General features: G+C 39.1%; 1 protein-coding gene across 9 annotated transcripts in view; it reads left to right on the top strand.

Moving 5' to 3' along the window:
• Window positions 1–13,744, top strand: part of LOC129751764 (talin-2) — a 198,843-nt gene that overhangs the window by 170,973 nt on the left and 14,126 nt on the right. For 7 of the 9 annotated variants that reach the window (XM_055747459.1, XM_055747461.1, XM_055747462.1 and 4 more), the window contains 6 exons: window positions 3,442–3,945; window positions 4,010–4,101; window positions 4,658–4,746; window positions 5,138–5,801; window positions 5,870–9,904; window positions 9,976–10,166. In XM_055747459.1, coding sequence (XP_055603434.1) covers window positions 3,442–3,945; window positions 4,010–4,101; window positions 4,658–4,746; window positions 5,138–5,801; window positions 5,870–9,904; window positions 9,976–10,166 — 5,575 coding nt within the window. Of the gene's footprint in view, window positions 1–3,441; window positions 3,946–4,009; window positions 4,102–4,657; window positions 4,747–5,137; window positions 5,802–5,869; window positions 9,905–9,975; window positions 10,167–11,706; window positions 12,348–13,744 lie in introns of those variants that run through there. The other 2 variants (XM_055747464.1, XM_055747465.1) reach the window with 2 other exon arrangements.

The raw sequence follows: 13,744 nt of genomic DNA, 5'->3' as shown, positions 1-13,744 counted from the left end.
GACAAAAATGACAAAAATGACAAAAATGACAAAAATGACAAAAATGACAAAAATGACAAAAATGACAAAAATGACAAAAATGAACAAAATGGCAAAAATGACAAAAATGACAAAAATGACAAAAATGACAAACATGACAAAAATGAACAAAATGACAAAAATAACAAAACTGACTCACATGTTAAAAATGGCAAAAGTGAAAAAAATGACAACAATGTCAAAATGACATCAATGGCAGAAATGACAACACTGACAAACATGATTAAAATGACAAAAATGACAAAAATGACAAAAATGAAAAAAAACAACAAAATTGACAAAAATGACAACAAATGCAAAAATGACAACACTAACAAACATGACCAAAACTACAACAAAGGCAAAAATGACAACACTGACAAACATGATCAAAATGACAAAAATGACGAAAATTTAAAAAAAAATGACAAGAAAGACAATTACGACAAAAATTACAAATATGACAAAAAATAACAAAAATTATTAAAATGAGAAAAATAACAAAAATTACAGAAATTTTTGTCAAAAATGACAAAAATAACAAAAAAAAACAAACATAATTAATAAAAATGACAAAAATAATTAAAATGACAAAAATGACCCAAATGACGTTAAGGACAAAAATGACAAAAATGACAAAAATAACAAAAATGACAAAAATGACAAAAATGACAAAAATGACAAAAATGACAAAAATGACAAAAATGACAAAAATGACAAAAATGACAAAAATGACAAAAATGACAAAAATGACAAAAATGACAAAAATGACAAATATGACAAAAATGACAAAAATGACAAAAATGACAAAAATGACAAAAATGACAAAAATGACAAAAATGACAAAAATGACAAAAATTACAAAAATTACAAAAATTACATAAACGACAAAAATTACAAAAATTACAAAAATTACAAAAATTACAAAAATTACAAAAATTACAAAAATTACAAAAATTACAAAAATGACAAAAATGACAACCCTGATTAAACATGATTAAAATGACAAAAATGGCAAAAATGACAAAAATGACAAAAATGACAAAAATGAAAAAAAATTACAAAATTGACAAAAATGACAACAAAGGCAAAAATGACAACACTGACAAACATGATCAAAATGACAAAAATGACAAAAATTACAAAAATGACAAAAATGGCAAAAATGACACAAATGACAAAAATGACAAAAATGACAAAAATGACAAAAATGACAAAAATGACAAAAATGACAAAAATGACAAAATGACAATAATGACAAAAATTACAAAAATTACAAAAATTTCAAAAATGACAAAAATTACAAAAATTACAAAAATTACAAAAATTACAAAAATTACAAAAATTACAAAAATGACAAAAATGACAGAAATGACAAAAATGGCAAAAATGACAAAAATGACAAAAATGACAAAAATGACAAAAATGACAAAAATGACAAAAATGACAAAAATGACAAAAATGACAAAAATGACAAAAATGACAAAAATGACAAAAATGACAAAAATGACAAAAATGACAAAAATGACAAAAATGACAAAAATGACAAAAATGACAAAATGACAAAAATGACAAAAATGACAAAAATGACAAAATGACAAAAATGACAAAAATGACAAAAATGACAAAAATGACAAAAATGACAAAAATGACAAAAATGACAAAAATGACAAAAATGACAAAAATGACAAAAATGACAAAAATGACAAAAATGACAAAAATGACAAATATGACAAAAATGACAAAAATGACAAAAATGACAAAAATGACAAAAATGACAAAAATGACAAAAATGACAAAAATGACAAAAATGACAAAAATTACAAAAATTACAAAAATTACATAAATGACAAAAATTACAAAAATTACAAAAATTACAAAAATTACATAAATGACAAAAATGACAAAAATGACAAAAATGACAAAAATGACAAAAATGACAAAAATGACAAAAATGACAAAAAATGACAAAAATGACAAAAATGACAAAAATGACAAAAATGACAAAAATGACAAAAATGACAAAAATGACAAGAATGACAAAAATGACAAAAATGACAAAAATGACAAAAATGACAACAATAACAAAAATGGAAAAAATTACAAAAATTACGAATATTACAAAAACGACAAAAATGACCAAAATGACAAAAATGAAAAAAATGACAAAAATGACAAAAATGACAAAAATGACAAAAAATGACAAAAATGACAAAAATGGAAAAAAGGGAAAAATGTAAAAAATGACAAAAATGACAAAAGTGACAAAAATGACAAAAATGATAAATATTACGAAAATCATAAAAATCACAAAAATTAAAAATATAACCAAAACAATAGAAATGATAAAAATGACAAATATAACTAAATTTACTGTAATAAAAAAAATTACTAAAATGACAAAAATTACAAAAACTACAAAAATTGCAAAAATGGCAGAAATGACAAAACGACAAAAATGATAAAAATTATAACAATGACAAAAATTACAAAAATGATAAAAGTGGTAAAAATGACACAAATGATAAATCGACAAAAATTACATTAATTACAAAAATGACAAAAATTACAAAAATTTAAAAAAATGACAAAAATGTCAAAAATTTCTAAACTGTCACAAATTACAAAAATGATAAAAATTTCAAAATGACAAAAATTACAAAAAAATGGTCCAATTTGACAAATTTAACAAAATTGATCAAATGAACAAAATTGATACAATTAGAAAAGTTTGTTAAATTGGCAAAACCGACAAAATTCACAAAATACCGATTTTGGTTAAAAATAAGAAAACTGGAAACAAAAATTTATAAGCTGTCCAATTTGGAAAAAAATTAAAAATTGGACAAAATGAAAATATTGACGAAGATGACAAAACTGACATAATAGAAAACATTTTTTTCTACAATTTTATTAAAAGACGATGGAATTGCTAAACCGTTTGGGTGCTGGATTTACATCAGAGTTAGTGAAATGTACATATTATTTCACCCAATAATATTCTCTAAACCCTCGTGTTCACTTCTGAGGTTACTCAAAGCAAACGTTGAAAAAGTTTAAACACGTAGTTGGGCATCTTTTTTCAAATGGTATTCTTGAATTTTAGATTTGGTTTATTTTGAGATTATCATATGCTAAGACTCCAAGAAAAGTAAATTAGAATTAAGAACGTCAGGGTGCCGCTGGCGTCTTTCTGAGGTTTGATTTGATCTTATTCCACCCTTAACAGTCATCTTGGAAGTTTTTGTCTACTCAGAAACCATCACTTTTTCTTTCTTTTTGTCAAATCATTATTTTGAAAACCAGATCCGCCGTTTTAAGAACATATCTATTATTTTTACAATACATATATGCACCATTAAAAAAATTTGAGAGCCTCAACTTAAACTAACATTCTGTCTATTTACTGTTCTTCTCCGTCAGCTTGCGTGAATTCCTGCCCAACTCGTACGTCCGGGTGAAGAACATCGAGAAGAAAATTTTCGCTGAACATCGACGCCACGTTGGTCTGTCAGATCTGGACGCCAAGTATCTGTACACGAAAACGGCCCGGGAACTTCCCACCTATGGGGTGACCTTCTTCCTGGTCAAAGAGAAAATGACCGGAAAAAACAAGCTGGTCCCCCGGCTGCTCGGAGTTACCAAAAGCTCCGTCCTTCGATTGGACGAACATACCAAGGAAATCCTCAAGACCTGGCCCCTGACTACGGTGCGCCGCTGGGGTGCTTCTCCGAATACCTTCACCCTGGATTTCGGTGACTATGCCGATCAGTACTACTCGGTCCAGACGACAGAAGCCGAACAGATCGTCCAGCTGATTGCCGGGTATATTGACATCATTCTGAAGAAGAAACAGGCCAAGGACCATTTCGGAATCGAGGGCGACGAGGGATCGACCATGGTGGAGGAAAGCGTAGCCCCGTCCAAGTGAGTATCTCTTTTTCAAAGTTTTGAACCTTTAGGTTGGAAATTAACAAAAATTCTTCGATAGGGCCACATTTTTGCAACACGAGGAAACGACTCCCTCCGGAAAGGTTGAGACCCAGTCGATTGCCAAACCGGCCGTCATGCGCGGATTTGATGGTGAGTTTTTTTTTTCATTTCATTTCTTTTTTTTTCATTTTTTCATTCGACATTACTCTCTGGAGCCACTCTTAATAGTCCCAGTCATTTACACAATTCCATCAAGCAATGTCGATTATCAATTTTTTACCTTGTTGTTATTTCGATGTTTGGTTTCGTATGAGTTTCATGTTCTCAAGTTCTTTGGTATAATTTGGATGTTGTGGACATCTCTTCGATGTACAAACTTCCTCAATGGTCTACGTCCTTAAGCTCTGGTGTATTAGCTTGGTTTGTAAACGATTTGGTGTAACATCATGGTCAAAATACAGAGTAATGTTGGGGGCCTCGAGAGGCCGAACAACAACCTCTAAAATTCAACAGAAGAGAACTGAAAAAACTTGAAATTCTGCTATTCAATGTTAAAAGTTAGATAGATTATTTGCAAATCCATCAATTTTCTTACCACAAAAAAAAATTCAACCTCAAAGCAGGTTTTCGTTGCTGATTATTATGAGTTCGCGTTCACGTTTTTTTTCCTTCTATTTCGTTGTGCTTATTATTTATCCGATCCCAGGCGAACGTCCATATGGCACCGGAGAAATGCAATCCATGCAATACGGAGCCATTGTTGGCCAAGTCAATTTGGCACATCAACCGCCCATGGTGAGATTTTTTTTATAGTTTCTTATTAGTTTTGTAAGATATTATTTTTAGTCATCTAAACTTTAACCCACAATCTTAAATATTAAATATTTCATTAAGAGTAAATCAAATTGTTTTCTGATAATCTTTTCATGCTGCTCTCTAATCAACTAACTCACCGATCGATTCGAACTCGCCAACTGCACAGGCGTAGGTGAATTACAACTTTCTTACAAATTAAATTCGTAGCATTGATCTTTAGTGATAGACACAATTGGCGTGCAGTTCCAAAAAAAACCCAAACAAAAAAAAATCCTCTAACAACTAACTGCCGATTAGAGTTTAATCTGAAGTAATAGTTGCTGAAAGTTTTACACAAATGACCAAGCTAATTTCTCGGGTTGTTTTACAGTTGCAACAAACACGCATCAGCACTGTGCTATCGGAGCCGCAGCGTGCCCTTGTTGGCTACATTTCGGCCGGTCAGGAAGCCCTGAACCGAGCTGAAGAGGACTTGAAAACCAAGGAACAGCTTCCGCCTCTCGGAACGGATCCGGGTTCACTGAAATGGCGTGAAGAAACCCTCGATACGTCCAAGCAAACCGTGACCACTCACTTGGCCACGATGAATGCTGCCACGGCTCAGGTGGTCACAGCTTCGCAGCCGGATGAAATCGATCACGATGCTGTCGGAGCGGCCGTTTCACAGATCACTCAAAGCATCCCGGAAGTCACTAAGGAGGTGCGCTTGATAGCCGCTCTCATGGATGACGATTGTACCGGCGATAAGTTGTTGGAGGCAACCAGGAAGCTGTGCTCGGCCTTCAGCGATCTGCTCAAATCGGCTGAACCGGAAAGCAAGGAACCTCGACAGAACTTGTTGAATGCTGCTAGCCGAGTTGGCGAAGCCAGTGGACAGGTGCTCAGTACCATCGGCGAGGAGAGCATGGAAAGTCGCGAACTTCACGACATTCTACTCGGATTGGCCAAGGCGGTTGCCAACAGTACTGCTGTCCTTGTGTTGAAGGCTAAGTCGATCGCTGCTGTAACGGAAGACGAGGGAACACGTAACAAAGGTAAGTTCTAGTTTATTCCTTCAACAAACAAACAATCATTCTAATTGATAACTATTTTCTAAACTCAGTGATCGCTGCCGCAAGTCAGTGTGCCTTGGCCACCAGTCAGCTAGTGGCTTGTGCTCGTGTAGTTGCTCCAACTATCCAAAGTCCGGCATGTCGTGAACAACTGGAGGCTGCAGCACGTGAAGTTGCTAAAGCCGTTACCCACTTGGCCGAAGTATGTAACGATGCTACCGATAATCAACAGCTTCGTGGAGATTTGATGGGTGCTGCCAAGGACGTATCCAAGACGCTTACGGAGCTCCTTGAACACATTAAGCTGTGCTCTCGTGAAAAAGCTCGTCTCGTCGATGAAAACCCCATGGAGGAAGTTCTCGTAGCTACTGATATTTTGGTATCGTCCAGCGATCCGCAGGAAATGATCCGCCAAGCGCAGCAATTAGGGAAAGCTACCGCTCAGCTCATTCAAAGCATCAAGGGAGAAGCCGAACGTCAAGATGATTCCAACATGCAACGAAAGCTTCTGGAGGCAGCTAAGCAACTTGCCGACGCTACCGCTAGAATGGTTGAAGCTGCTCGTCTTTGCGCTGGTAATCCACATGAATCTGTCCATCAGGAGACTCTCCGTGTTGCTGCGGAAGAACTTCGCGTGATCACCACAACGACTGCCAACACACCGGCAATCAAACGACAGTTGATACAACGCCTCCAGCAATGCTCCAAGCAAGCAGCCTCTGCTGCCACTCAGTGCATTACCGCAGCTCAAAACGCTCTCGTTCACAGTAATGACCTCCAAACTAAGGAAATACTCCTCCAAGACTGTCAATCGGTCGCCGATCAAATCCCCCGACTAGTTGCTGGAGTCAAGAACACCATTTCTCGCCCAGATGACCCTAACGCTCAAGTTGGACTCATCGATGCCGCAGAAATGTTCTTGGAGCCAGGTGCCCAAGTCGCCCAATCGGCCCGTGATCTGCAGCCAACAGTTATGGACCAAACCGCTTCTCAGCAGTTGTCCCGCTGCGCTCTAAACCTCTCCCATGCTATCCACGATCTTCGTTCTGCCGCGTGCAGAGCTAGGGAAGCATGTGGTGGTAACGAGCTAGACACCGCACTTCAAGCCGTTCGCAATCTGCGCAGCGTCTTGAACGACACCCGGCGCGCAGCCCAGGAGGACAATCTTAGACCACTGCCCGGCGAAACAGCCGACATTTGCTTCCGTCAGCTAGCCAACGCAAGCAACAACGTCGACTCGTCGCTCTACCAACTGATGTCAGCTGTCCAGCAGAGTAACCGAACCTACGCAGGCGTTGCGGGAAGAGATGCTGCCCTGGCCCTGGGAGAATACACCAAGAGCGTTCGAGGTGTAGTTGCCACCACCAAAAACCCCATCGTGGTGGATTGTGCCGATGAGGTCATCATCGATTCGATTCGTGTCATCGAAGAAGCCCAAAAAACCCTTCAAAATCTAGGAAACCAAGATCAACTCATTTCCGCCATCAAGCAAACCAAAACATCCTTGGGCAGAACTCTCGATTGTCTACCAGGTGTCAAAGACATCAACGAAGCTGTCGAGAACATGGCTGATCTTCGTACCATCTTGGACACCGGTGAGTACCCGCCATCGAGCCGTACTTACGGACAGCTGCAAAACGAACTCCGGAGCGCTGCCGACACTTTGAACGCTGCCGGAGGACAAGTGGCCCACTCGTACGACAGTTCCATCAAACTGGCAAACACCAGCCAAGAGTTTTACCACTCGTACAAGGAACTCATGACCGTCACTTTGGAAATGGCTGGTCAAACTCCGGAGGAACGTGCCCGGGAGGAAATTGTGAACTCACTTCGTGGAGTATCGAACCAATCGATGAGTCTGTTGGGAACGGCCAAATTCGTAGCCGGTGACCCGGACAGGCCGAACGCCAAGAACGAGCTTTCCTCGGCCGCCCGGATGGTCACCGAAAGCATCAACCGGCTGGTGGATGTTTGTACCCAAGCCGCACCAGGGCAGAAGGAGTGTGACAGTGCCATCCGTAGCATCGAATCGCTGAGACCGCTGTTGGAGTCTGCCCAAGAACCGCTGACCGATCAAGGTTATTTCGACTGTTTGGATACGGTGATGGAGAAATCACGAACCTTGGGAGACGGGATGACTGGGATCGCTAACAATGCCAAGCTTTCGAAGCATGTAGAATTTGGACATTCGGTAGATTCGGTTTCGGATTCAATTCGTGGATTGATTGAGTCAGCGGCTCAAGCTGCCTATTTGGTTGGAATTTCCAATCCGACAAGTGTTGGAGGACGGCCAGGTTTGGTAGATCAGGCACAGTTTGCCAGGGCTTCTCAGGCTATTCGTCAGAGTTGTGAAGTTCTAAGGGGACCGGCTTCTTCGCAGCAGCAGGTGTTGTCCGCTGCTACGATTATTGCTAAGCATACATCTGCTCTTTGTAATGCCTGTAGGAATGCGAGCTCAACGACGACCAATCCGGTCGCTAAGCGTCACTTCGTCCAGGCGGCTAAGGAAGTGGCCAACAGCACCGCCGATTTGGTGAGAGAAATCAAAACGCTGGACAAAGACTATAGTCCATCGTCTAGAGCTCGGTGCGCCGGTGCAACGGAACCTCTGCTTGAGGCAGTGTCTTCGCTTTGTCAGTTTGCGAACTCCCCAGAGTTCATTTCCGTGCCGGCTCGTATTTCTACCGAGGGTCGAAAGGCGCAGGAACCCATTCTACAGGCAGGTCGAGGAATTTTGGACGGTGCCGTAGATATGGTCAAGACGGCAAAGGTGCTGGCGATGACTCCCACCGATCCACCGGTGTGGCAACAGCTGGCTATTCATAGCCGCAACGTATCGGAAAGTATTAAGAAGCTTGCTTCGAGTATTCGGGAGAAGGCCCCGGGTCAGTTGCAGTGCGATCAAGTTCTGGAAGTGTTGAAGACCTGCGCTAGAGATTTGAACTCAGCCGCTTTGTCGATTGGTGTTGATGGGTTGCCTCAGCGAAAGGAAAACAACCTTCAGGGTTTCACCAATCAGTCGTTGAATGCCGCTTCGGAGTTGATCGATCGTTTGGAGCCGGTTAAGTCATCGGCTAAGAAGAATGCTGAAAGTTTGGGTCATGCTGTCAATCAGATCGCGAAGCATGTTGTTCCATTGACCAATGGAGTAATTGGAGCTTGTTCGCATGTGGTTCATTCCGGGCAGCAGACGGTTCTGATCGACCAGGTTAAGTCGGTGGTTGAATGTTGCTCTCAGCTGGTGCAGGTCGCGAAGAACGCCGGAGGTAATCCGAGAGCTTCTCATTTGCATCCCGAACTGGACGAAGCTGTTGAATCTACGCGTGAGGCAATACAGGAATTGAACGCTACTGTGGAGCGGCTGTCTACGGAGAATGGTGTGGTCACGGGATTGATGGAGCAGATCTCTCGTTCCATGTCTCGTATAACGGATAAACGTCAATCCTTGCTGGGTGCTTCGATCAACGATACTTTCGTAGATTATCAAACTCGAATGGTTCAGTCGGCTAAGGAGATAGCCCGTTATGCTAACGAGATCAATGCCAAGGCAGCGATCGATCCTTCCAAGTTGGCTCAGCTGTCGGTCGAGATGACTCACCATTACACTCAGCTGGCTCAGGATTCGATTGGGGCTTCGGCACTAACCACATCGCCGGACGTTGCGATTCGTATCCGTAATACGGTCACCGATCTGGGTCGTTCGGTTAATGTGCTAATTCAATCGACGGCGGGTATTCGTAAGGATGACAGTTCCGGATTGGTGGAAATTTCTCGCGGAGCCAGAGATGTTTCGGAGAAGGTTTCGCAGGTGCTTGCTGCGCTGCAGGCTGGATCGCGAGGAACGCAGGCCTGCATTAATGCTTCTAGCACTGTGTCGGCCATCATTAGCGATCTAGATACAACCATCATGTTTGCAACAGCCGGAACTCTGCACTCGGAACAGGAGGGCCGATTCTCCGACCATCGGGAGCATATTTTGAAGACGGCCAAGGCTCTGGTCGAAGATACCAAAATTTTGGTGGCCGGTGCTGCCGGCACCCAAGATCAGCTGGCGGCTGCCGCTCAGAATGCTGTTACTACCATTTGTGAGTATTTCTATTACTTTTTTTAAATTTGAAGTTATTTTTTACAAAAAATGTTTTTATGGCAACAACAGTGCAACTGGCGGAAGCGGTCAAACACGGGGCGGCCTCGCTCGGCTCCAACCAGCCGGACTCGCAAGTGATGGTGATGAACGCGGTGAAAGATGTCGCTGCTGCACTCGGTGAGCTAATCAATGCTACTAAGCTTGCATCTGGTAAACCCATTAACGACCCGGCTATGAATGATTTGAAAGATAGCGCTAAGGTATGTTGTTTTTCTTGTTGTACTTTTAAGTTTTCATTTATTTTTTCCTCCCTACCTCGTACGTCCTTTTGTCTGTGTTGTCCTACCACAAAACCCACATCTCCCAACTCCAACTTTCTTTGTGGAACACAAAAAATTATCTTCTTAAATTTAATCCTTTCTTGAATCTGCTAACATTACTTCTGTGACCAATACTACCAATTTCTCAGCTGATCTATTTTTTATACCCGAAAGCAGTGCTCACAGTTCGACAATTGTTGTGATTAATAATACTGGTGCTAATAGTTCGTTGTTTTTTTCCATTGTTTCAATAAAATGCTGGGTGTATGAAGAAATTTAAACAAAAATCAATTCGATTAACCGCAACAACTGAATAACTTTGCTTTGTCAACGTTGATTGAATCCGATCGGAGGTTTTTAATTTCATTAATACTGCAAGGGGCCAAATTTTGTATTAACATTCCGATTCTTGTACTCTTAATGCTTGGCTTTCACCATATTTAGGTGTTTTTTTACTTTGTTGGAAATAATCACAGCAACTTCACAGCTCGAATAATAGTTTAAGCACTAAGTACGGTTTAGCAATTCACATTGTATCTCAAGAGGCGGGTTCAAGAATGTGATTGAATGTAACTTCGTTGATTTTTTTTTATAAATTTCATACACAATTTAGGCGTCGTATGAGTCTTTTATATATTCAAAATTCAAAGTTTTTGAAAATATAAGAAATCATACGGTTCTTAACGATACAAAAATACAATTTAAAAAACAGCATCTCGCAGAATAAAATGAAAACTGTTAATTGATAGTTTACCGCGTCGTGAAAGTTTATGATCTATTATTTTAAGGAAGCAATCTGAAGAAGAGCATTCCAATTTACTTTTATCAGAAAGTAGAAAAAAGTTTATGCATATAATATTCAGTAGAGTAGAGACTAACAGCATGACAGCTACGACTTCAGATGTTTTGGATTGAAAGGAAAACGGAAATAAGTTAAGCAGATCGCATGAACATAAAAGTTCTCTCGTATCCGTGAATGCTTCTGAGCCTGGTGGACAAGATAAAACGGTGCATGCTGTAAATCGGCGAGTCAATTGATTGATACCCAACTCTTCCACGAATAATTCGTCAGATTGGTCTGTTATTTGACATTTTCACCGTGGAAAGCGTAAAAAACTAAACTGTTCTAGTTCTAACCGCATCCTACCAGTTTTTCGTACTCGTAAATATTACTCGATCAAGGTTTTCTCCTAAATATTTGAACATAAAAACAGTAGTAATGTAACACGAATCGTAGAAAAAACAGTTGTCCTACCTTAATACGAACGTATACGCATCTTTCGTAGCCTAACCCAATTTGAAGGGGATGTTCGGTTCTGCTTCCGGTGTTTGAGGTTAGTGCTAGTGCGAATGGAGACAGTTGGTGGCCGGATCTTCCTTCAATTTCTGCTCCAAAGGATCAATCCTAAATCCGCGCCGTTTTACTCTCTGTGGTTCAATATTTGTAACATTTCCATCGCTCTTTCTTCGTCATTTGCAGAGAATTCGGGAGCTTTGCCTTTCGCAGGTATCCGAGTATCGGAGCGAAAGTCGGAGCAGTACCTCTACATCCTCGTCGTTTCGTTACGTTAGAAAGTAGAACAGCCTGCGCATTGCTGCATCTCGTGATCTGCATTACTTTTCCCAAATGTGTAAAAGTCGAACCTTTAGATCCTTAAAAAAAACGTTCCATTTTTATTGATACACACCCTACCTGCACATAACTACTTACATTTAGGCGGCCATACAGGATGCACTGGCCTTTAGAGCTGGCACCGCTTGGTGGTTGTCCGACCAGGAGGAAGAATTCCTACGGGTTCTCGCCACTGCACCGACGCTCTTCGACGGAGTTTTTTGAAGGATTCCCATTCGTAGATATGTAGAACACACCCCCTGAAAGTATGCAAGCACAACAGTAGAGTTAGCCATGTAGTTTAGCCACAGTGCCATATAATCGTACAGGAAACGAAGTATTTTTGAAATGTTTTAACTTATGATGTATCCACTTTGTATAAGAAGAAGCTTCAGGTTACAATATGCATTTTTTTCCTATGATCGGTAGATTCACCTCATCAAGCGTATTATTTTTGTTCGATGTTAAGTGTAAGCGATTCCCTAGTAATAAAGCCGATATTTAACCTTTCTTGCTTATAAACCTTATTAAATGGGGATGAATAAACCAATTGGTTTAAAATCCCAAAAAAAAAAAAAAAAAAAAAAAACCTTATTAAATGCAATAAATTTTCAACACAAAGCACCGCGCGTTTAGTTCTCTAGCTACCCCCTTGCTATGCTCCCTACTATCTATTTATTTTACGTTAAATCTACCATCAAAACCTCTGCAAGATCGGCCGAGGCGTTCGTTGTCTTTTGAGTGTGCCACCCCCCCCTAGATTCAAAATTTGTAGATCGTATTATCGGAAGAAATAGGTCTCGAAAAGTGTAGCGCTCATATCAACCAGGCTAGAGTAAGCAAAAAAAAAGAGTTCGAATCGTCACGATCCGTAGGTAAATTATCGATTAATTGTTTTTACTGTTATATCTGTTTATTGCTGTTTTTAGTTATTGTTTATTTTTGTTTTCTTTTTGTTAAATTGGGTTGATTGGAAGAGATATTACATTTTTTTTTTTTGGTTTTACTTATAAAAGTTGCCTAAATATACAATCATGGGAAAACCCATGCTTTCTTACAAATAAGAATTAAAATTATCCAGAACACATCCAAACATAAACCAAACTATTGAAATTCATATTTGACTTAATAAAACTCGAACGAAAACGCAGCTTTTCTCGGACCTCAAAGCAGATTTGAATAGTTCAAATCGACACAACATTCTTTAAATGTACAGCAAGTTTACCTTTATTTGAATCCACTCTTTTTTTCGGGATTTTCATCCTTTAAGATGATTCATTCCTTTAGATCCACTCTAAATTAACCTAATCCATAATTAGATACTGAAAGCGTCAGTTGTGCTAGCGATTGCTTATTGTCAATGCAGTTGAAGCAAGGTTGCCGAAATCACAGAAAAATCTATAATTTCACAGAATTTTGTGGCAAATTTCATCACTGAATCTGTGTCACAGAACACAGAATTTTAAAAATATCCACAAATTTCACAGAATTTTAAAATTTTGGACTTTTTTTTTATTTAATTTTTTATGTCAATATTAATAATTATCTTTGAATTGGATGGAAATATGGACATATTGGTGATGTTCATTGATTTTTCTTAAGTAAAATGTAAAAAAAGCGCAATTTGACATGACTTTTGAATGAAGTTAATGGAAAATGCAACACAGAAAATCGTCACAGAATTTTAAAGTAAAATCACAGAAAGTCTTAATTTTGTTTCAAAACACAGATATTTTTTTGGCAACCTTGGCTGGTAGTTGGCAACCTTGCCAACCAGAGATGCCAATGTGACTTATTTTTGAAGGTCTATTCTGATAACCTGAAAAGCCTCGTTTTATTCCTAATATTTCGAGAAAAAAAACCTGATTCTGCCAGATTTTTCGACTTTTACAAAAAGTAATGTTTC

This window comes from Uranotaenia lowii, chromosome 3 (assembly GCF_029784155.1).
Source record: "Uranotaenia lowii strain MFRU-FL chromosome 3, ASM2978415v1, whole genome shotgun sequence".
Taxonomy (NCBI): domain Eukaryota; kingdom Metazoa; phylum Arthropoda; class Insecta; order Diptera; family Culicidae; genus Uranotaenia; species Uranotaenia lowii.
Note: the sequence above shows the minus strand (reverse complement) of the source record. Positions and strands in the feature narration are given on the sequence as shown.